Source organism: Stenella coeruleoalba, assembly GCF_951394435.1.
Source record: "Stenella coeruleoalba genome assembly, chromosome: X".
NCBI lineage: Eukaryota > Metazoa > Chordata > Mammalia > Artiodactyla > Delphinidae > Stenella > Stenella coeruleoalba.
The window spans coordinates 48,876,487-48,902,183 of NC_137152.1; the positions used below are offsets into that span (position 1 = coordinate 48,876,487).

Genomic DNA, 25,697 nt, shown 5'->3' on the forward strand with positions numbered 1-25,697 from the left:
TCTGGTTGTCCAGTGTCATGAACTCGGCTCTCCCACCTCAGAGGCTCAGGCCTGACACCAGGATGGAGCACCATGACCATGTCAACCACATGGCTCAGAAGAAAAGGAAGGAAAAAAGAAAGAAAAGTAAATATATTTTAAAATTATTTAAATTTAATAATAATTTAAAAGGGAAAAATGGAAAGGAAAAAAGAAAGAGCAACCAAATCAATAAACAAATTCACCAATGATAGCAAGTGCTAAAATCTATGCTAAGATAAACATAAAAATTAGAAACAGATCAGCCACAGACAGCAAGCCCCAAGTCTACAGTTACTCCCAAATTCCACTGCCTCAATTTTGGGATGATTCCTTGTCTATTTAGGTATTCCACAGATGCAGGGTACATCAAGTTGATTGTGGGAATTTAATCAGCTGCTCCTGAGGCTGCACAGCTTCTGGGATTCAGCTTTGCTTTTGGCCCCACCTCTACATGTAGGTTGCCTTTAGGCCTCTGTTCCCACCCAGACAGGAAAGAGTTAATGGAGAGGCTGATTAAGGGGCTCTGGCTCACTCAGGCCAGGGGGAGGGAGGGGTACAGTAGTTATAATTAGAATGTGGGGCGAGCCTGCGGTGGCAGAGTCCAGCATGACATTGCAACAGCCTGAGGTGCACCAAGTGTTGTCCCAGGGAACTTGTCCCTGGATCACGGGGCCCTGGCAGTGGCGTGCTGTGCGGCCTCCTGGGGAGGTGTGGATAGTGACCTGTGCTTACACACAGGTTTCTTGGTGGCTGCAGCAACAGCATTAGCATTTCATGCCCGTCTCTGGGTTCCAGGCTGATAGGCGCAGCCCATGCCTGTCTCTGGACCTTGTTTAGGCAGTGCTCTGCCTTGTGGGGGCAGACAGGGAAGGAATCCCCTCACCTCACACACCCCAAAACTGGTCTCTTGCCTTTAGGCAGGTCCAGATTTTTCCCAGACTCCATCCCGACTAGCTGTGGTGCACTAACCCCCTTTAGGCTCTGTTCACACAGCCATCTCCAGTCCTCTCCCTGGGATCTGACCTCTGAAGCCCGAGCCTCAGCTCCCAGCTCCCAACTGCCCCAGTGGTGAGCAGACAAGCCTCTCAGGCTGGTGAGTGCTGGTCGCCACTGGTCCTCTGTGCGGGTATCTCTCCACTTTGCCCTCTTCACCCCTGTTGCTGCACTCTCCTGCATGGCTCTGAAGCTGCCCTCCCAAGCCCCGAGTCCACCATTTAAGGGGCTTCCTAGTGTGAGGAAATGTTTCCTCCTTCACAGCTCCCTCCAGAGGTGCAGGTCCCATCCCTATTCTTTTGTCTCTGTTTTTTATTTTTATGTTTTCTTTCGTCCTACCCAGGTACATGGGGATTTTCTTGTGTTTTGGGAAGTCTGAGGTTTTTTGCCAGCATTCAGTAGGTGTTCTCTATGAGTTGTTCCACAGGTAGATGTATTTTTCATGTATTTGTGGGGAGGAAGGTGATCTCCACATCTTACTCCTCTGCTGTCTTGAAGTTCTCCCCCTGCATGTGTGTTTTTGAATTATGGTTTTCTCTGTCTATATGACCAGGAGTGGAGTTGCCATGTTATATGGTAGCCCTATTTTTAGTTTTTTAAGGAACCTCCATACTGTTCTCCACAGTGGCTGTATCAATTTACATTCCCACCAACAGACTAAGAGGATTCACTTCTCTCCACATCCTCTCCTGCATTTGTAGTTTGTAGATTTTTTGATGATGGCCATTCTGACCAGAGTGAGTTGATACCTCACTGTGGTTTTGCTTTGCATTTCTCTAATGATTAGCGATGTTGAGCATCTTTCCATGTGTTTGGAGGCCATCTGTATGTCTTCTTTGGAGAAATGTCTGCTGAGATCTTCCACCCATTTTTTCATTGGATTGTTTGCTTTTTGATATTGAGCTGCATGAGCTTTTTGTGTATTTTGGAGATTAATCCTTTGTAAGTTGCTTCATTTGCAAATATTTTTCCCATCCTGAGGCTTGTCTTTTCATCTTGTTTATGGTTTCCTTTTGCTGTGCAAAAGCTTTTAAGTTTAATTCAGTGCCATTTGTTTCTTATTGTTTTTATTTTCATTACTGTAGGAGGTGGGTCAGAAACGATCTTGCTGTGATTTATGTCAAAGAGTGTTCTTCCTATGTTTCCTCTGAGACTTTTATAGTGTCTGCCTTTATATTTAAGGCTTTAATCCATTATGATTTTATCTTTGTGTATGATTTTAGTGTTCTAATTTCATTCTTCTGCATGTTGCTGTCCGGTTTTGACAGCACCACTTATTGAAGAAGTTGTCTTTTCTCCATTGTATGTTCTTGCCTCCTTTGTCATAGATTAGCTGGCCATATGTGTGTGGGTTTATCTCTGGCTTTCTGTCCTGTACCATCGATCTATATTTCTGTTTTTATTATAGTACCATACTTTCTTGATTACTATAGCTTTGTAGTATGGTGTGAAGTCAGGGAGCCTTATTTTGTTAGGTCTGTTTTTCCTTCTCGAAATTGCTTCTTTTGCGTTTCCATATAAATTGTAAAATTTTTTGTTCTAATTCTGTGAAAAATGGTATTGGTTATCTGATAGGGATTGCATAGAATCTATAGATTGCTTTGAGTAGTATAGGCATTTTCACAATATCAAATCTTCCAATCCAAGGACATGGTATACCTCTCTATCTTTTTATGTCATCTTTGATTTTTTCATCAGTGTTTTATAGTTTTCTGTGTACAGGTCTTTGCCTCCTTAGGTAGCTTTATTCCTAGTTATTTTATTCTTTTTGTTGCAGTGGTAAATGGAGTGTTTCCTTAATTTCTCTTTTTGGTCTTTTGTTCTTAGTGTATAGAATGCAAGAATTTTCTGTGCATTAATTTTGCATCCTGCTACTTTACCAAATTCATTGATTAGTTCTTGTAGTTTTCTGTTGGCATCTTTAGGATTTTCTATGTATAGTATCATGTCATCTGCAAACAGTGACAGCTTTACTTCTTGGTTTCCAAATTGGATTCCTTTTATTTTTCTTTTCTGATTCCCATGGCTAGGACTTTCAAAACTATGTTGAATTAGAGTGGCAAGAGTGGAGATCCTTGTCTTTTTCCTGATCTTAGAGGATATTATTTCAGTTTTTCACTACTGAGAATGATGTTTGCTGTGGATTTGTCTTATATGGCCTTTATTTTGTTGAGATAGGTTACCTCTGTGCCCACTTTTTGGGGAGTTTTTATCATAAATTGGTGTTGAATTTTGTCAAACCCTTTTTCTCCATCGATTGAGCTAATCATATGGTTTTTATTCTTTAATTTGTTAATATGGTGTACCACATTGGTTGATTTGCATATGTTGAAGAATCATTGCATTCCTGGGGGAAATCCGTCTTGATCATGATGTATGGTCTTTTTAATGTGTTGATGAATTCTGTTTGCTAGTGTTTTGTTCAGGATTTTTGAATCTATGTTCATTAGATTTTTTGGACTGTAATTTTATTTTTTTGTGATATCTTTGTCTCGTTTCAGTATCAGTGTGATGGTGGACTAATAGAACAAATTTTGGACTCTTCCTCCCTCTGCAGTTTTTTGGAACTGTTTGAGTAAGATAGGTGTTAGCTCTTCTCTAAATATTTGATAGAGTTTGTCTGTAAAGCCATCTGGCCCTGGACTTTTGTTTGTTCGAAGTTTTTAAATTATAGTTTAAATTTCATTACTTGTGATAGTTCTGTTCATATTTTCTAATTCTTCCTGATTCAGTCTTGGAAAGTTGTACCTTTCTAAGAATTTGTCCATTTCTTCAAGGTTGTCTGTTTTATTAGCATATAGTTGCTTGTAGTAGTCTCTTATGATCCCTTGTATTTCTGTGTTGTCAGTTGTAATTTCTCCTTTTTCATTTCTAATTTTGCTGATTTGAGTCCTCTCCCTCTTTTTCTTGATGAGTCTTGCTAAAGGTTTATCAATTTTGTTTATCTTTTCCAAGTACCAGCTGTTAGTTTTACTGATCTTTGCTATTTTTGCTTCATTTCTATTTCATTTATGTCTGCTGTGATCTTTATGATTTCTTTTCTTCTAACTTTGGATTTTCTTAGTTCTTTCTCTAGTTGCTTTAGTTGTAAGTTTAGATTGTGTATTTGATATTTTTCTTGTTTCTTGAGGTGAGATTTTATTGCTGTAAACTTACCTCTTAGAACTGTTTTTTCTGTGTTCCATAGGTTTTGGGTCATCATGTTTTCATTGTCATTTGTTTCTAGGTATTTTTTATTTCCTCTTTGATTTCTTCAGTGATCTCTTGGTTATTTAGCAGCACACTGTTTAGCCTCCTTGTGTTTGTGGTTTTTTTACAGTTTTTTTTCCTGTAATTGATTTCTAATCTCATAGTGTTTTGGTCAGAAATGATTCTTGATACAATTTAAGTTTTATTAAATTTTCTGATGATTGATTTGTGACCTAAGGTGTGGTCTATCTTGGGGAATGTTCCATGTGTGCTTGAGAAGAAAGTGTATTCTCTTGCTTTCAGATGGAATGTCCTATAAGTATCAATTAAATCTATTTGGACTATTGTGTTATTTAATGATTGTGTTTCCTCATTAATTTTGTTTCTGGGTGGTCTGTTGATTGGTGTAAGTGGGATGTTAAAGTTCCCCACTATTATTGTGTTACTGTCAATTTTCCCTTTTATGGCTGTTAGCATTTGCCTTACATATTGAGGTGCTCCTCTGCTAGGTGCTTAAATATTTATAATTGTTATATTTTTTTCTTGGATTGATCCCTACATCATGTTTTAGTTTCCTTCCTTATCTCTTGTAACAGTCTTTATTTTAAAGTCTATTTTATCTGATAATAGTATTGCTACTCCAGCTTTCTTGTATTTTCTATTTGCATGGAATATATTTTTCCATTTCCTCACTTTCAGTCTGTATGTATCTGTAGGTCTGATGTGGGTCTCTCATAGACAGCATATATACAGGTCTTGTTTTTGTATTAATTCAGACAGTCTGTGTCTTTTGGTTGGAGCACTTATTCCATTTTCATTTGAGGTAATTATCAATACGTGTGTTCCTATTACCATTTTCTTAAGTGTTTCAGGTTTGTTTTTGTGGATATTTTTCTTCTCTTGTGTTTCCCAGCTAGAGAAGTTCCTTTAGCATTTGTTGTAAAGTTGGTTTGGTGGTGCTGAATTTTCTTATCTTTTGCTTGTCTGCAAAGTTTTTGTTTTCTTCTTTGAATCTGAATGTGATCCTTTCTGGGTAGAGTAATCTTGGTTGTAGGTTTTTACCTTTCATCACTTTAAATATATCCTGCCACTCCCTTCTGGCCTGCAGAGTTTCTGCTGGAAAAGCAGCTGATAACCTTATGGGATTCCCTTGTATGTTATTTATTGATTTTTCCCTTGCGGCTTTTAATACTTTTTCTTTGTATTTAATTTTTGTTAGTTTGATTATTATGTGTCTCAGTATTTTTCTCCTTGGGTTTATCCTGCCTGGGACTCTCTGCACTTCTTGGAGTCGGTTAACTATTTTCTTTCCCATGTTAGGGAATTTTTGACTATAATTTCTTTGAATATTTTCTCAGACACTTTCTCTTTCTCTTCTTCTTCTGGGACCCCTATAATTTGAATATTGATGCTTTTAATGTTGTCCCAGAAGTCTGTGAAGCTGTCCTCAATTCTTTTCATTCTCTTTTCTTTATTCTGCTCCATGGCAGTTATTTCCACCATTCTATCTTTGAGCTCACTTATTCGTTCTTCTGCCTCAGTTATTCAGCTGTTGATTCCTTCTAGTATATTTCTCATTTCAGTTATTGTGTTATTCATCACTTTCTGTTTGTTCTTTAGTTCTTCTAGTTCTTTTTAAAATATTTGTTGTATTTTCTTTATCCCTGCCTCCATTCTATTTCCAGGATCTTGGGTCATCTTTACTATCATTACTCTGAATTCATTTTCAGGTAGGTTGCCTATTTCCTTCTCATTTATTTGATCTTGTAGGTATTTACCTTGCTCCTTTGCCTGTAACATATTTTTTGGTCATCTCATTTTTTTTAATGGGTGGGACTGTGTTCCTGTCTTACTGGTTGTTTGGCTTGAGGTATGCAGCACTGGAGTTTGTGGGCAGTTGGTTAGAGCTGGGTCTTGGTGCTGAGATGAGGACCTCTAGGAGACCTAACTCAATATTTCCTCTGGTCTGAGGTTCTCTCTTAGTCCAGTGGTTTGAACTCAGCACTCCCACCACAGGAGCTCAGGCCTGACCCCTCGTCTGGGAACCAAGGTCCTGTAAGCCATGTAAAGTGGCAAAAAAAAAAAGGAGCAGTGCAATAACAAAGAATAAAAAATAAAGTTAGAAAAATAAAAAAATATATTAGAAAAAGTAAAAATATAAGTGAAACAACAACAAGGTAAAACAAAACCACAAACAAAAAAAAATGGAGGGGGGAACAAACCAGAAGGAGCACAACAGTAACAAAGAATAAAAAATAAATTAAAATTAGAAAAAAAAATTATTGGAAAAAATATAAATGAAACAACAAGGAACACAGAACCATAGCCTAAAAGTTTTTTTAAAAAGGGCCAAAAAAAGCCTTGGCTTTTGGGTTGGAGGTTAGGCAGGGTGGTGCTTAGGCAGGTGTGGGGTTTAGGCAGGGGCTGGGCCTAGGCTGAAGACCCTCAGTTGAGAAATGGCTCCAGGACAAGAGGGGGCCTCAGAGTGTTGAGTGCAGTGATAAGGCCGTATGTGGGGGTTGGGGGCAGGATTAGGCTTAGTGCAGCCAGAGTGGTTCTCAGAGTGTGGAAAATCAGTCCTGGAACCTCAGCAGGCTCTTGGGGGCCCAAGTGGGTGGGGGAATCTCTGGCCAAGTTCCCTTCTAATCCCCCATCCCCCGAGGGTCTCTTCCTCTCCCAGCTAATCCCCTCACTTTGGGTGGGCCCGTCTTGAGCATGGTAACCCCTCCCCTCCCCTCCCCCCCCCTCAGGGACACTGGTCCCATCTCACCTCCACTTCTCCTCCCCCCCCTCCCTCCACCCACATCCTACCGGTTTGTTCCTCCATCCCCTTAGGTGTCCGTGGGCCCCCAGCAGTGCCTGGTCTATTTTAAATTTTAGGTTCAACATATAAATGAAAACATACAGTACTTATCTTTCTCTGTCTGATTTACTTTATGAAGCAAAATACCATTGCGTATATATCACAGCTTCTTTATCCATTCATCAGTTGATGGGCACTTAGGTTGCTTCCATATATTGGCTGTTGTAAATAATGCCACTGTGAACTTTGGAGTGCATATATCTTTTTGAATTAGTATTTTTGTTTTCTTTGCATATATACACAGGAGTGGAATTTCTGGATCAGACGGTATTTGTACTTTTAATTTTTTGAGGAACCTTTTTTTTTTTTTTGGAATGCTGTTTTCCATAGAGGCTATACAAATTTACATTCCCACCAACAGTGTACTAGGGTTCCCTTTTCTCCACATCCTCACTAGCACTTGTTGTCTCTTGTCTTTTTTATAATAGCCATTGTAACAGGTTTAAGGTGATATCTCACTGTGGTTTTTTAAAAATTAATTAATTTTTATTGAACTATAGTTGATTTACAATGTTGTGTTAGTTTCAGGTGTACAGCAAAGTGATCCAGTTAAACATAAGTGTGTATCTATTTTTTTCAGATTCTTTTCCGTTGTAGGTTATTATAAAATATTGAGCATAATTTCCTGTGCTATACAGTAGGTCCTTGTTGGTTATCTATTTTATACATAGTAGTGTGTATATGTTAATCCCAAACTCCAAATTTATCCCTCCCCCCCACTTCCCCTTTGGTAACCACAAGTTTGTTTTCTATGTCTGTGGGTCTGTTTCTGTTTTGTAAATAAGTTCATTTGTATCACTTCTCTTGATTCCATATATAAGTGATATCACATGATATTTGTCTTTGTCTTGCTCACTTCACTTAGCATGATAATCTCTGGGTCCATCAATGTTGCCTCAAATAGCATTATTTCATTCTTTTTTATGGCTCAATAATATTCCATTGTATAAATGTCACCCTGAACATGCCCCAACTCATCACTGTGGTTTTGTTTGAATTTCTCTGATAATTACTGATGTTGAGCACCTTTTCATATATATTTCATGTTGTCTGTTTAAATATATTCTTTGGAAATATGTTTATTCAGTTCCTTTGCCCATTTTAGTTGGATTATTATTTTTGCTATTGAGTTGTATGGGTTCCATATATATTTTGAATATTAACCACTTATATATGTATTTTGCAAATATTTTCTCCCATTCAGTTGTCTGCCTTTTTATGTTTGTGATTGTTACTTTTGTCTTTTATGTTTTTGATTGTTACTCTTGCAGAAGGCTTTTAGTTTGATGTAGTTCCCATTGTTTACTTTTGATTTTGTTGCTTTTGCTTTTATGTGTCATATCCAAATTATCACTGACAAGACCAATGTCCAGAAACTTTTTCCTCTATGTTGTCTTCTAAGAGTTTTATGGTTTCAGGTCTTAAATTTAGGTGTTTAATCCATTTGGAGTTAATTTTTTGAGTGATATAAGATAGGGGTCTAATTTCCTTCACTTGCATGTGAATATCTAATTTACTCAGCACCATTTATTGAAGAGATTATTTTTCTCCAGTGAGCATTCTTGGCTCCTTGTCAAATATTAGATGGTCATATATGATTGGGTTATTTATCAGATCTCAATTTTGTTCCGTTGGTGTATGTGTCTGTTTTTATGCTTGTGCTGTGCTGTCTTGATTACTATAGCTTTATAATATAGTTTGAAATTAAGAGGTGTGATGCCTCCAGCTTGATTCTTCATTCTCAGGAATTCTGTGTCTATTCAAAATCTTTTGTGCTTGACAATGAATTTTAGGATTTTTTTTTCTATTTATGTAAAAATTGCCATTGGAATTTTGATAGGGTTTGCATTTAATCTGTAAATGGCTTTGGGTAGTATGGACATTTTAACAATATTATTTCTCCCAGTCCATGAATACAGAATATCTTTTCACTGTTTGTGTCTCCATTTCTTTCATCAGTGTCTTACTGTTTTCAGTGTATAGCTCTTTCACGTGGTTAGATTTATTTCTAAGTATTTCTTTCTTTTTAATGCTACTACATTTGAGATTTATTTCATTTTCAGATAATTTGTTGTTAATGTACTGAAATACTACTGATTTTAGTTTTTTCTTTCACATTCAGTTTATTTTTTTTTTCTTGCCTGATTTCTCTGGCTAGGACTTCTAGTAAAATGTTAAATAGGAGTGGTGAGATTAGGAACCATTGTCTTGTTTCTGATCATAGAGGAAAAGCTTTCAAGCTTTTAACATTGAGTTTGATGTTAATTGTGGGTTTGGTTTATATGGCCTTTATTATATTGAGGTTCATTCTTTCTACAACCAATTTGTTGAGACTTTTATCATGAATGGATGTTGAACAAAATATTTCTTCCTAGATGGCAGGGTGGTTGTTACCTGCCCTGGGTCTATCACATTGCTTGGTGCTAGGCATCCTTTGTGTTTATATATCCTTGCATCTATTAAGATGGTTATATTATATTTGTCTTTCATTGTGGCAATGTGATGTACCACATTTATTGATTTTGCCTATGTTGAGCCATCCTTGCATCCTAGGGATGAACCCACTTCATCATGGTGTATTATTCTTTCAGTGTGCTGGTGAATTCAGTTTGTGAGTATTTTCTGAGAATTTTTGCATCTATATTCATCAGGGATATTGGCCTGTAGTGTTCTTACCTGGCTTTTGTATCAGGATAATACTGGACTTGTAAATTGAGATTGGAAGTGTTCCCTTCTCTTCAATTTTTTTGGAAGAGTTTGAGAAGATTTGGCATTAATGCTTTTGTTATTTTTTAAAATTTTTATTGGAGTATAGTTGATTTACAATGTTGTGTTTGTTTCAAGTGTACAGCAAAGTGAATCAATTATACATATACATATATCCACTCTTTTTTAGATTCCTTTCCCATCTAGGCCATTACAGAGTATTGAGTAAGAGTTCCCTGTGCAATACAGTAGGTCCTTATTAGATTAATACTTCTTTAAATGTTTGTTGGAATTCACCAGTGAAACTATCTGCTCCTGTGCTTTTCTTTGTTGGAAGGATTTGATTACTAATTCAGTTTCCTTACTTGTTATTAGTCTATTTATATTATCTATTTTTCATCATTCAGTCTTGGTAAATTGTATGAGTTCTAGGAATTTACCCATTTTCTACATTATCCAGTTACGCTGACATAAAATTGTTCATAATAGTTGCTCCTGATCATTTGTATTCCTGAGGTATAAGTTCTAATGTCTTTTCTTTCATTTATAATTTTATTTATTTGGATTCTCTCTTGGTTAGTTTAGTGAAGGGTTTGACAATTTTGTTTATCTATTAAAAGAATTGACTCTTACATTTGTTAATTTTTCCTATTGATTTCTTATTTCATTTATTTCTGCTCTAATTTTTTTTTGTCTCTTCTAATTTTGGGCTTAGTTTGTTATTACTTTTCTATTTTCTTGAATTGTAAAGCCAGGTTATTTGAGATTTTTTTCATTGATGTATGTGTTTATAACTATAACCTTTCCTTTCAGAATGGCTCTAGCTGCATTCCATACATTTTGATATTTAGTGTTTCCATTTTTGTTTGTATCAATATTATTTAAATTTCTCTCTTGATTTTTTCTTTGATCCATTGGTTGTTCAGCAGCATGTTAATTTCCATGTGTTTGTGAATTTTCCAGCTTTTGGACTATTATTACTTTCTTGTTTTATACCATTGTGGTCAGAAAAAACATACTTGGTATGATTTCAGTCTTCTTAAATCTGCTAGCATCTGTCTTTTGACGTAACCTATGATCCTACAAAAAGTTCCATGTGTACTTGAAAAGAATGTGTATTCTTTTGGTAGTGGACAGAATGTTCTGTATATGTCTTTTAGGATCATTTTAGTCTATAAGTGTTGTTCAAATCCATTCCTTATTGATTTTGTATCTTGATGATCTATACATGTTGAGAGAGGTGTATTAAAAGTCTCCAGGAGGAGCTGCAAGATGGCAGAAGAGTAAGACATGGAGATCACCTTCCTCCCCAAAAATACATCAGAAATACATCTACATGTGGAACAACGCCTACAGAACGCCCGCTGAACACTGGCAGAAGAGCTCTGACCTCCCAAAAGGCAAGAAACTCCCCACGTACCTGGATAGGGCAAAAAAAAAAGGGAAAAACAGAGACAAAAGAATAGGGACGGGACCTGCACCAGTGAGAGGGAGCTATGAGGGAGGAAAGGTTTCCACACACTAGGAAAGCCCCTCGTGGTTGGAGACTGCGGGTGGCAGAGGGGGGAAGCTTTGGAGCCACAGAGGAGAGTGCAGCAACAGGGGTGCAGAGGGCAAGCTGGAGAGATTCCCGCACAGAGGATCGGTGCCAACCAGCACTCACCATCCCGAAGGCTTGTCTGCTCACCAGCTGGGGCGGGGGGGGGGGTCTAGAAGCTGAGGCTCGGGCTTCTGTCGGATCCCAGGGAGATGACTGGGGTTGCCTGCATGAACACAGCCTGAAGGGGGCTAGTGTGCCACAGCTAGCCGGGAGGGAGTCCAGGAAAATGTCTGGAGCTGCCGAAGAGACAAGAGACTTTTTCTTGCCTCTTTGCTTCCCAGTGTGCAAGGAGAGGTGATTAAGAGAGCCGCTTAAAGGAGCTCCAGAGACGGGCGCAAGCGGGAGCCATCAGCGCAGACACCAGAGACAGGTATAAGATGCTAATGGTGCTGCTGCAGCCACCAAGAAGCCTGTGTGCAAGCACAGATCACTATCCACACTGTTCTGCCCGGGACCCTGTGTAGCCCGCCACTGCCAGAGTACCGTGATCCAGGGACAACTTCCCTGGGAGAACGCACAGCATGCCTCAGGCTGGTGCAACATCAGGCCTGCCTCTGCTGCTGCAGGCTCGCCGCGGACACCGTACCTCACCCTTACCACAGCCTGAGTGAGCCAGAGCCCGCGAATCAGCTGCTCCTTCAACCCCGTCCTGTCTGAGCGAAGAACAGATGCCCTCAGGTGACCTATATGCAGATGTGGGGCCAAATCCAAAGCTGAACCCTGGGAGCTGAGCAAACAAAGAAGAGAAAGGGGAAATTTCTCCCAGCAGCCTCAGGATCACAGGTTTAAACCTCCACAATCAACTTGATGTACCCTGCATCTGTGGAATATCTGAATAGAAAAAGAATCATCCCAAATTGAAGAGGTGGGCTTTGGAAGCCACTATATATATTTTTTCCCCTTTTTGTGAGTGTGTATATGTATGCTTCTGTGTTACATTTTGTCGGTATAGCTTTGCTTTTACCATTTGTCCTAGGGTTCTGTCTGTCCGTTTATCTTTTAATACTTAAAAAAAGTTTTTTCTTAATAATTATTTTTTACTTTCATAAATTTACTTTATTTTATTTAACTTATTTTATTTTACTTTATTTTACCTTCTTTTTTTTTTCTTTTGCGGTACGCGGGCCTCTCACTGTTGTGGCCTCTTCCATTGTGGAGCACAGGTTCTGGACATGCAGTCTCAGTGGGCCTAGCTGCACCGCAGCATGTGGGATCTTCCCAGACAGGGGCACGAACCCGTGTCCCCTGCATCAGCAGGGGGACTCTCAGCCACTGCGCCACCAGGGAAGCCCTTCTTCTTTCTTTTTTTTTTTTTTTTTGCATATCAGAAATGCATTTTTATTTTTATTTGAAAACAACTTAAATTTTTAGACAAATGATTTTAGTATATAAATTTGATTTTGTTTTTATACAGAATATAAAGATTTCCCTCACCGATCTTCCATGTGAAGGGGATTACAAGCCTGAAGGGAGATACTTTCTGCACACAAGTGTGTATCTTACGTGTAGGGTACTGGAAACCAATGTGTAGTGCTTCCACACATAAATTAGGTCAAGTGACACCACGTATTAAAAAGGGGATAAGAGAAAAATTCTATTAATCAGATTCAAGAAGCAAACATGACACAAAAACTGCAGGTAAGACCAAATGAGTAACTTTAGTTAGGACACTGCAAGTTATACTAGAGTAACAGGTTTGTGAAGCTAGAGTGTGTACCACATTAAAACTGCAAGAAAGAACTATTTATATAGAAAGGCTGGAATGAGAGATTTTTTTCACGAAAGCAAATTAACTTCTTGTCAACTGCCAAAACAAAACAGAACAAAACTGAGCATATGAGTGTTAGTATACTGAAGGCATTATTATACCAGTTTTTGTGCAGCATGCTAAAGTTAGTTAGAACTTCTTCACTGGTGCATATGAATCATTAATAGTCATGGAAAGTTTTTCTTGCCCCTTTGTGCCAAATTTCAGGCATGTCTTATTTTAGATGGAGTATAGCTTTTATCTATAATTTCATCCTGTAAAAACATATGAAGACAACGTTCATTCTGTGCCAGAGGATGACCAGCGACCTTGTTTATAAACTGCTCCAGCCCTTGCTTCCTTTCTTCAATAAAATTGTCATCAAATATTCCATCATCTCCTCTAAAAGGAAGCTGACGCAAAAACGCTTTCCCAGGGAGTGGGGGGACTACAACCTTACTCTCTCTTTCTAATTCACTTCGCAGCCATTCAAAGTCACTGTATCTTCTTCTAACAGTAGATTCCTTCAGCTTGAAAATAGGCAGATTTGTCTTGACCCTGATTTCGTAGGTGGTGAACCGGCCCCGGCCGACTCCCACTGTCTGCGGGTTGCTCACATCGATCTTGAGGAAGTTGCTGGGAGGCCCGTAGGCGTCATTCAGGTTCTGCGGCTTGGTAATCAGCCGCCGGGTGTCCGCCACAGTCTCCGCCATTTCGCTGCTGCAGCCGCCGCTGCCGCCGCCGCGGGCTCCGTCCACCCCCTCGGCCCTTCTTCTTTCTTTATTTCTTCTTTTTGCCCTTTTATTCTGAGCCGTGTAGAGGACTGGCTTTTAGTTCTCCAGGCAGGTGTCAGGGCTGTGCCACTGAGGTGGGAGAGACAAGTTCAGGACACTGGTACACAAGAGACCACCCAGATCCACGTAATATCAAATGGTGAAAATCTCCCAGAGATCTCCATGTCAATGCCAAGACACAGCTCCACTCAATGACCAGCAAGCGACAGTGCTGGACACCGTATTCCAAACAGCTAGCAAGAGTGGAACACAAACCCATCCATTAGCACAGAGGCTGCCTAAAATCATAATAAGGCCACAGACAACTCAAAACACACCACCAGAGGTGGACTTGCCCACCAGAAATACAAGTTCCAGCCTCATCCACCAGAACACAGGCACTAGTCCCCTCCACCAGGAATCCTACACAACCCACTGAACCAACCTTAGCCAATGGGGACAGACACCAAAAACAACAGAAACTACGAACCTGCAGCCTGTGAAAAGGAGAACCCAAACATAGTAAGATAAGCAAAATGAGAAGATAGAGAAACACACAGCAGATGAAGGAGCAAGACAAAAACCCACCAGACCTAACAAATGAAGAGGAAATAGGCAGTCTAACTGAAAAAGAATACAAAAGAATGATAGTAAAGGTGATCAAATATCTTGGAAATAGAATGGAGAAAATACAAGAAACATTTAACAAAGACCTACAAGAACTAAAGAGCAAACAAACAGAGGTGAACAACACAATAAATGAAATTAAAAATTCTCTAGAAGAGACCAATAGCAGAATAACTGAAGCAAAAGAACAGATAAGTGACCTGGAAGATAAAATAGTGGAAATACCTAGTGCAGAGCATAATAAAGAAAAAAGAATGAAAATAATTGAGGCAGTCTCACAGAACTCTGGGACAACATTAAATGCACCAACATTCGAATTATAGTGGTGCCAGAAGAAGAAGAGAAAAAGAAAGGGGCTGAGAGAATATTTGAAGAGATTATAGTTGAAAACTTCCCTAATATGGGAAAGGATATAGATAATCAAGTCCAGGAAGCACAGAGAGTCGCATACAGGATAAATCCAAGGAGAAACATGCCAAAACACATATCAATCAAACTATCAAAAACTAAGTACAAAGAACAAATATTAAAAGCACCAAGGGAAAAACAACAAATAACGCATAAGGAATCCCCATAAGATTAACAGCTGATCTTTCAGCAGAAACTCTGCAAGCGAGAATATATAAAGTGATGAAGGAGAAAAACCTACAACAAAGGTTATTCTACCCAGCAAGGATCTCATTCAGATTTGACGGAGAAATTAAAAAACCTTAAGACAAGCAAATGCTAAGAGAATTCAGCACCACCAAACCAGCTTTACAACAAATGCAAAAGGAACTTCTCTAGTCAGGAAACACAAGAGAAGGAAAAGGCCTACAATGATAAACCCAAAACAATTAAGAAAATGGTAATAGGAACATACATATCGATAATTACCTTAAATGTAAAGGGATTAAATGCTCCAACCAAGAGATATAGATTGGCTGAAACAATACATAAAGAAGACCCATATATATGCTGTCTACAAGAGGCGCACTTCAGACCTAGGGACACATACAGACTGAAAGTGAGGGGATGGAAAAAGATATTCCATGTAAAGAGAAATGAAAATAAAGCTGGAGTAGCATTTCTGATATCAGACAAAATAGACTTTGAAACAAAGACTATTACAAGAGACAAAGAAGGACACTACATAATGATCAAGGGATCAATCCAGGAAGATATAACAATTGAAATATTTATGCACCCAACATAGGAGCACCTTAATACATAAGGCAAGTGATAACAGCCATAAAAGGGGAAATCAACAGTAACACAATCATAGGAGGGAACTTTAACACCCCACTTTCACCAATGGACAGATCATCCAAAATGAAAATAAAAAAGGAAACACAAGCTTTAAATGATACATTAAACAAGGTGGATTTAATTGATATTTTTAGGACATTCCATCCAAAAACAAAAGAATACACATTATTCTAATGTGCTCGTGGAACCTTCTCCAAGATAGATCATATCTTGGGTCACAAATCAAGCCTTGGTAAGTTTAAGAAAATTGAAATTGTATTAAGTATGTTTTCTGACCACAATGCTATGAGACTAGGTATCAATTACAGGTAAAAATCTGTAAAAAATACAAACACATGGAGGCTAAACAATACACTACTTGATAACCAAGAAATCACTGAATAAATCAAAAAGGAAATTAAAAAATACCTAGAAACAAATGACAGTGAAAACATGACGACCCAAAACCTATGGGATGCAGCAGAAGCAGTTCTAAGAGGGAAGTTGATAGCAATACAATCCTACATTAAGAACAGGAAACATCTCAAATAAACAACCTAACCTTACACCTTAAGCAATTAGAGAAAGAAGAACAAAAAAAAAAACCCAAAGTTAGCAGAAGGAAAGAAATCATAAAGATCAGATAAGAAATAAATGAAAAACAAATGAAGAAAATGATACCAAGATCAATAAAACTAAAACGGGGTTCTTTGCAAAGATAAAATTGATAAACCATTAGCCAGATTTATCAAGAAAGAAAGGAAGAAGACCCAAATACATAGAATTAGAAATGAAAAAGGAGAAGTAACAACTGACACTGCAGAAATAAAACAGATAATGAGAGCTCACAACAAACAACTATATGCCAATAAAATGGACAACCTGGAAGAAATAGACATATTCTTAGACATGGACAACCTTCCAAGACTGCACCAGGAAGAAATAGAAAATATGAACAGATCAATCACAAGCAGTGAATTTGAAACGGTGATTAAAAATCTTCCAACAAACAAAAGGCCAGAACCAGATGGCTTCACAGGCGAATTCTATCAAACATTTAGAGAAGAGTTAATACCTATCCTTTTCAAACTCTTCCAAAATACAGCAGAGGGAGGAACACTCCCAAACTAACTCTACGAGGCAACCATCACTCTGATACCAAAACCATACAATGATGTCACAAAGAAAGAAAACTACAGGCCAATATCACTGACGAACATAGATGCAAAAATCCTCAACAAAATACGAGCAAACAGAATCCAACAGTACATTAAAAGGATCACAGACTATGATCAAGTGGGGTTTATTCCAGGAATGCAAGGATTCTTCAATATACATAAATTAATCAACGTGATACACCATATTAACAAATTGAAGGAGAAAAATCATATGATCATCTCAATAGATGCAGAGAAAGCTTTCGACAAAATTCAACACCGATTTATGATAAAAACCCTGCAGAAAGTAGGCATAGAGGGAGCTTTCCTCAACATAATAAAGGCCATATATGACAAACCCACTGCCAACATTGTCCTCAATGGTGAAAAACTGAAACCATTTCCAGTAAGATCAGGAATAAGAAAAGGTTGCCCACTCACACCACTATTATTCAACATAGTGTTGGAAGCTTTAGCCGCAGCAATCAGAGAAGAAAAAGAAATAAAAGGAATCCAAATTGGAAAAGAAGAAGTAAATCTGTCACTTTTGCAGGTGACATGATACTATATATAGAGAATGCTAAAGATGCTACCAGAAAACTGCTAGAGCTAATCAATGAATTGGTAAAGTAGCAGGATACAAAATTAATGCACAGAAAACTCTTGCATTCCTCTACACTCATGATGAAAGGTCTGAAAGTGAAATGAATAAAAGACTCTCATTTTCCATTGCAACAAAAAGAGTAAAATATCTAGGTATAAACCTACCTAAGGAGACAAAAGACCTCTATGCAGAAACTTATAAGACACTGATGAAAGAAATTAAAGATGATACAAATAGATGGAGAGATATTCCATGTTCTTGGCTTGGAAGAATGAACACTGTGAAAATGACTCTACTACCCAATGCAATCTACAGATTCAATGTAATCCCTGTCAAATTACCACTGGCATTTTTCACAGAAGTAGAACAAAAAATTTCACAATTTGTATGGAAACACAAAAGACCCTGAATAGCGTAAGCCATCTTGACAAAGAAAAACGGAGCTAGAGGAATCAGGCTCTCTGACTTCGGAGTATACTACAAAGCTACAGTAATCAAGACAGCATGGTACTGGCACAGAAACAGAAATACAGATCAATGGAACAGGACAGAAAGCCCAGAGATAAACCCATGGACATATGGTCACCTTATCTTTGATAAAGGATGCAAGAATATACCATGGAAAAAAGACAGCCTCTTCAATAAGTGGTTCTGGCAAAACTGGACAGCTACATATAAAAGCATGAAATTAGAATACTCCATAACACCATACACAAAAATAAACTCAAAAAGGATGAAAGACCTAAATGTAAGGCCAGACACCATCAACCTCTTAGAGGAAAACATAGGCAGAACACTCTATGACTTAAATCACAGCAAGATCCTTTCTGACCCACCTCCTAGAGAAATAGAAATAAAAACAAACATAAACAAATGGGACCTAATGAAACTTAAAAGCTTTTGCATGGCAAAGGAAACCATAAACAATATGAAAAGACAACCCTCAAAATGGGAGAAAATATTTGCAAATGAAGCAACTGATAAAGGATTAATCTTCAAAATATACAAGCAGCTCTTGCAGCTCAATATCAGTGAAACAAACAATCCAATCCAAAAATGGGTGGAAGACCTAAACAGACATTTCTCTAAGGAAGATATACAGACTGCCAACAAATACATGAAAGAATGCTCAGCATCATTAATCATTAGAGAAATACAAATCAAAACTACAATGAGATATCATCTTACACTGGTCAGAATGGCCATCATCAAAAATCTACAAACAATAAATGCTGGAGAGGGTGTGGAGAAAAAGGGACCCTCTTTCACGGTTGGTGGGAATGTTAATTGATACAGCCACTATGGAGAACAGTATGGAGGTTCCTTAGAAAGCTACAAATAGAACTACCATACGACCCAGCAATCCCACTACTGGACATATACCCTGAGAATACCATAATTCAAAAAGAATCATGTACCAAAATATTCATTGCAGCTCTATTTACAACATCCAGGACATGGAAGCAACCTAAGTGTCCATCAACAGATGAATGGATAAATATGTGGCACATATATTCAATGGAATATTACTCAGCCATTAAAGGGAATGATGCTGAGTTTTTTGTAGTGAGGTGTATGGACCTAGAGACTGTCATATAGAGTGAAGTAATTCAGAAAGAGTAGAGCAAATACCATATGCTAACACATATATATGGAACCTAGGAAAAAAATGTCACGTAGAACCTAGGGGCAAGACAGGAGTAAAGATGCAGACCTACTAGGGAATCGACTTGAGGATACGGGGAGGGGAAAGGGTAAGCTGTGACAATGTGAGAGAGTGGCTTGGACATATACACACTACCAAACGTAAAATAGCTAGCTAGTGGGAAGTATCCGCATAGCACAGGTAGATCCGCTTGGTGATTTGTGACCACCTAGAGAGGTGGGATAGGGAGGGTGGGAGGGAGGGAGATGCAAGAGGGAAGAGATATGGTGATGTTTGTATATGTATAGGTGATTCACAGAAACTAACACACCATTGTAAAGCAATTATGCTTCAATAAATGTGTTTGAAAACAAAAGTCCCGAACAATTATCATGTGTCTCTTTATTTCTCTTTTTAGTTCTGTTAGTAGTTGCTTTAGACATTAATGATGCTATGGTGTTGTGTGCATAAATAGTTACCTTGTTGATGGATTAACTGGTGTATTATTATATAATTACCTTCTATATCTCTTTTGAACATTTTTACCTTTAGTATAATCTGTCTGATATAAGTATAGCTACCTCTGCTTTGTTTTGGGTTTCATGTACTTTAAGTATCTTTTTCCATCCTTTCACTCTCAGTCTATGTGTGTCTTTAAAGCTGAAGTGTGTCCGTTGTAGGCAACACGTTGTTGGATCTTGTTTTGTAAGCCATTCTTTGTCTTTTGATTGGAGATTTTAATCCATTTACATTTAAAGTAAATATTGATAGGTAAGAACTTAATATTATCCTTTTGTCAGTTGCTCTCTGTTTTGTAGATCATTTGTTTCTTGCTTCTTATCTTTCTGTCTTCTTTTTTGATTTGGTGAATTCTTGTCATGGTATGGTTTCATTCCTTTGTCATGATCTTTTGTGTTATCTGCTACAGGTTTTTCCTTTGTTATTACCATGAAGATTACATAAGGTATCTTATATTTATGACAGCCTATCTTAATCTTAATTACAACTTAACTTTAATAGCATACATAAATCCATTAACCTCTCACATGTTATTGATGTTGCAATTTACATATATTTATGTTGTATGTCCAATAACAAATTATTATACATATGGTTATTTTCAATGATTTTTTTTAACTTTCAACTAGAATTGTAAGTGAATTACACACCACCATTAAAATGTAGGAGAATCTGTCTATATGTTTAACATTACCATTGAATTTTACACAAATGATTTTATGATGTTAATTAGCATAAATTTATTCCTGCTTGAAGAATGCCATTTAGCATTTTTCATAATGCAGATATAGTGGCGATAAACTCCCTCAGTTTTGATTGCTTGGGAATGTCTTTATCTCTCCTTCATTTATGAAGGAGAGCTTTGCTGGGTATAATATTCTTGGTTGACAGGGTTTTTCCAATATTTTAAATATATCATTTCACTCTCTACTGCCCCACAAGATTTCTTTTGAGGAATCTGCCAGTAGTCTTATAGGGATTCCCTTGTATGTGATGAGTTGCTTTTGTCTTGCTTTCAAAATTATATCTTTTTTTTTTAACTTTTAACAATTGAATTATAATGTGTCTCAGTGTAGCCTTTTTTTGGTTCAACTTATTTGGGGCCTTCAATGCTCATGAATCAGGATGTCCATCTCTATTCTCATGTTTGTGAAGTTTTCAGCCATTATTGCTTTAAATATACTTTTTATCCTTTGTCTTCTCTTTTCTTTCTGGCATTCCCATAATTCACATATTGTTTCTGCTGATGTCCCATAAGTCTTATAGTCTTTCTTCACACTTTCTTTCCTTCTTTCTTTTTCTTTCTTTTTCTTTCTTTCTTTCTTTCTTTCTTTCTTTCTTTCTTTCTTTCTTTCTTTCTTTCTTTCTTTCTTTCTTTCTTTCTTCCTTTCTTCCTTTCTTTCTTCCTTCCTTCCTTCCTTCCTTCCTTCCTTCCTTCTCCTTTACCTTTTGGCTTCTCTAACCAAATAGTTTCAAATACCTATCTTCTAATTTCCTGGTTCCTTTTTCAGATTCGCTGAAGCTGTTACTGAAGATTTCTATTGAATTCTTCGTTTCAGTCATTGTATTCTTTAGCTCTAGGATTTGTTTGAGATTTTTATTGTTTCTATTTCTTTGTGGAACTTCTACTTCTTTTAAAAAAATATCTTTATTGGAGTATAATTGTTTTACAAAGTTCTGTTAGTTTCTGCTCTACAACAAAGTGAATCAGCTATATGTATACATATATCCCCATATCCCCTACCTCTTGAGTCTCCCTCCAACACTCCTATCGCACCCCTCTAGGTCATCACAAAACATTGAGCTGATCTGCCTCTGCTATGCAACAGCTTCCCACTCACTATCTATTTTACATTTGGTAGTGTATATATGTCATTACTACTCTGTCAATTCATCCCAGCTTCCCCGTCCCCCACTGTGTCCTCAAGTCTGTTATCTACGTCTGCATATTTTTTCCTTCCTTGCCACTGGGTTCATCAGTACCATTTTTTTAGATTCCATATATACACGTTAGCATATGGTATTTGTTTTTCTCTTTCCGACTTACTTCGCTCTATGACAGACTCTAGGTGTATTCACCTCAGTTCAAATAGGTGAATTTCATTCCTTTTTATGGCTCAGTAATATTCCATTGTGTATATGTGCCACATCTTCTTTATCCATTAATCTGTCATTGGATATTTAGGTTGCTTCCATATCCTGGTTAGTGTAAATAGTGCTTCAGTGAACATTGGGATATATATATCATTTTGAATTATGGTTTTCTCAGGGTATATGCCCAGTAGTGGGATTGCTGGGTCATATGGTAGTTCTATTTTTAGTTTTTTACAGAACCTTCATACTGTTCTCCATAGTGGCTGTATGATTTTACATTCCCACCAACAGTACAGGAGGGTCTCTTTCCTCCACACCCTCTCCAGCATTTATTGTTCCTAGATTTTTTGATGACAGCCATTCTGACTGATGTGAGGTGATACCTCATTGTGGTCTTGATTTCCATTTCTGTAAAGATTAGTAACGCTCAGCATCTTTTCATCTGTTTGTTGGCAATATGTGTGTCTTCTTTGGAGAAATGTCTATTTAGGTCTTCCACCCAATTTTGGATTGGGTTGTTTGTTTTTTTGATATTGAGCTGCATGAGCTGCTTGAATATTTTGGAGATTAATCCTTTGTCAGTTGCTCCATTTGTAAATATTTTCTTCCATTCTGAGAGTATCTTTTTGTCTTGTTTATGGTTTCTTTTGCTGTGCAAAAGCTTTTAAGTTTCATTAGGACCCATTTGTTTATTTTTGTTTTTATTTCCATTACTCTAGGAGGTGGGTCACAAAGGTTCTTGCTGTGATTTATGTCATAGGGTGTTCTGCCTATGTTTTCCTCTAAGAGGTTTAGAGTGTCCCACCTTAACTTTAGGTCTTTAATCCATTTTGAGTTTATTTTTGTGTATGGTGACAGGAAGTGTTATAATTTCTTCCTTTTACATGTAGCTGTCCAGTTTTACCAGCACCAGTTGTTGAAGAGGTTGTCTTTTTTCCATCGTATATTCTTGCCTGTTTGTCAAAGATAAGGTGGCCATATGTGCTTGGGTTTCTCTCTGGGCTTTCCAACCTGTTCCATTGATCTATATTTCTGTTTTTGTGCCAGTACTATGCTGTCTTAATTACTCCAGCTTTGTAGTATAGTCTGTAGTCAGAGAGCCTGATTCGTCCTGCTCTGTTTTTCTTTCTCAATATTGCTTTGGTTATTCGGGGTCCTTTGTATTTCTGTACAAAGTTATAAATTTTTTAAATCAAGCTCTGTGAAAAATACCATTGGTAATTTGATAGAGATTACACTGAATCTGTAGATTGCTTTGGGTAATATAGTCATTCTCACAATATTGATTCTTACAATCCAAGAACACTATCTTTCCATCTGTTTGTATTGTATTTGATTTCTGTCATCAGTGTCTTATAGTTTTCTGCATACAGGTCTTTTGCCTCCTTAGGTAGGTTTATAACTACATATTTTATTCTTTTTGTTGCAATTGTAAATGGGACTGTTTTCATAATTTCTCTTTCAGATTTTTCATCCTTAATGTACAGGAATGCTAGAGATTTCTGTGCATTAATTTTGTATCCTGCTAGTTTACTGAATTCTTTGACTAGCTCTAGTAGTTTTCTGGTGGCATCTTTAGAATTTTCTATGTATAGTGTCATGTCATCTGCAAACAGTGACAGTTTTACTTCTTCTTTTGAAATTTGGATTCCGTTTATTTCTTTTTCTTTTCTGATTGCCATGGCAAAAACTTCCAAAACTATGTTGAATAATAATGGTGAGAGTGGGAACCCTTGTCTTGTGCTTGATCTTAGAGGAAATGCTTTCAGTTTTTCACCATTGAGAATGATGTTGGTTGTAAGTTCGTCATATATGGCCAATATTATGTTGAGGTAGGTTCCCTCTATGCCAACTTTTTGGAGAGTTCCTATCATAAATGTGTGTTGAATTTTGTCAAAAGATTTTTCTGCATCTATTTTGATGATCATGTAGTTTTTATCCTTCAATTGTTTAATATGATGTATCACATTGATTTATTGGCATATATTAAAGGATCCTTGCATTCCTGGGATATATCCCACTTGATCTTGGTGTATGATCCTTTTAATGTGCTGTTGTATTCTGTTTGCTAGTATTTTGTGGAGGATTTTTGCGTCTATGTTCATCAGTGATACTGTCCTATAATTTTCTTTTTTGGGGGGCATCTTTGTCTGGTTTTGGTATCAGGCTGATTCTGGCCTCATAGAATGAATTTCAGAGTGTTCCTTTCTTTGTGTATTTTGGAAGAGTTTGAAAATGATGGGTCTTACCTCTTCTCTAAATGTTTGACACAATTCACCTTTGATGCCATCTGGCTCTGGGATTTTGTTTGTTGGAAGGTTTTTAATCAGTTTCAATTTCACTGCTGGTCATTGGTTTGTTCACATTTTCTGTTTCTTCCTGGTTCAGTCTTGGGAGTTTGTAGTTTTCTAAGAATTTGTCCGTTTCTTCCAGGTGCCCATTTTATTGGCATATAGTTGCTTGTAGTAGTCTCTCATGATCCTTTGCATTTCTGTGGTGTCTGTTGTTACTTCTCCTTTTTCTTTTATAGTTCTATTGACTTGAGTCTTCTCCCTTCTTTTCTTGATGAGTCTGGTTAATGGTTAATTAATTTTCTTTATCTTCTCAAAGAACCAGCTTTTATTTTTATTGATCTTTACTGTTGTTTCCTTCATTTCTTTTTCAGTTTTTTTCTGATCTGATCTTTATGATTTCTGTCCTTCTGCTAACTTTAGGGGTTTTTGTTGTTCTTCTTCTTCTTTCTCTAATTACTTTATGTGTAAAGGTAGGTTGTTTTTTTGAGATTTTTGTTGTTTCACGAGGTAGGATCTTATTGCTGTAAACTTCCCTCTTTGTACTGCTTTTGCTGCATCTCATACGCTTTGGGTTGTCGTGTTTTCATTGTCATTTGTTTCTAGGTATTTTTTGATTTCCTCTTGGATTTCTTCAGTGATCTCTTGATTATTTAGTAGTATATTGTTTAGCCTCCATGTGTTTGTACATTTTACAGATTTTTCCCTGTAATTGATATCTAGTCTCATAGTATTGTGGTTGGATAAGGTGCTTTATATGATTTCAATTTTCTTAAGTTTACCGAGGCTTGATGTGTGACCCAAGATTTGAGAACAAAGTGTATTCTGTTGTTTTCTGATGGAACGTCCTATAAATATCAGTTAAGTCAACCTGGTCTCATGTGCCATTTAAAGCTTGAGTTTATTTATTTTCTGTTTGGATGATCTGTCCATTTGTGTAAGTGGAGGGTTAAAGTCTCCTATTATTATTGTGTTATTGTCGATTTCCCCTTTTATGGCTGTTAGCATTTGCCTTATGTATTGATGTGCTCTTATGTAGGGTGCATAAATATTTTCAATTGTTATATCTTCTTCTTGGATTGATCTCTTGATCATTATGTCATGTCCTTCTTTGCCTCTTGTAATAGTGTTTATTTTAAAGTCTATTTTGTCTGATATGAGAATTGCTACTCCAGGTTTCTTTTTATTTCCATTTGTATGGAATATCTTTTTCCATCTCCTCACTTTCAGTTTGTATGTGTCCCTAGTTCTAAAGTGGTGTCTTCTAGATAGCATATATACGTGTCTTGTTTTGGTATCCTTTCAGCCGGTCTATTTCTTATGGCCGGAGCATTTAATGCATTTACATTTAAGGTAATTATTGACATGTATGTTCTTATTACCATTTTCTTAATTGTTTGTTATTGTAGGTCTTTTCCATCTTTTGTGTTTCTTGTGTACAGAAGTTCCTTTAGCATTTGTTGTAAAGCTGGTTTGGTGACACTAAATTCTCTTAACTTTTGCTTGTCTGTAAAGCTTTTGATTTCTCCATCTAATGTGAATGAGATCCTTGCTGGTTAGAGTAATCTTGGTTGTAAGTTTTTCCCTTTCATCACTCTAAATATATTCTGCCACTCCCTTCAGGCCTGCAGAGTTGCTGGT

At 37.2% G+C, this 25,697-nt stretch overlaps 1 protein-coding gene across 1 annotated transcript; it reads right to left on the minus strand.

Annotated features, from left to right (window-relative positions):
* Window positions 1–12,693: 12,693 nt before the first annotated feature.
* On the minus strand, window positions 12,694–13,880 carry LOC307180733 (sorting nexin-3-like). The gene has a single exon (XM_079911125.1). The coding sequence runs from the start codon at window positions 13,830–13,832 to the stop codon at window positions 13,344–13,346; it is 489 nt and encodes a 162-aa protein (XP_079767251.1). The 5' UTR covers window positions 13,833–13,880; the 3' UTR covers window positions 12,694–13,343.
* Window positions 13,881–25,697: the final 11,817 nt, after the last annotated feature.

What these genes read in the sequence shown, in the direction of transcription:
- LOC307180733 (XM_079911125.1), bottom strand. Translation starts at nt 13,832, where the DNA reads ATGGCGGAGACTGTGGCGGACACCCGGCGGCTGATTACCAAGCCGCAG.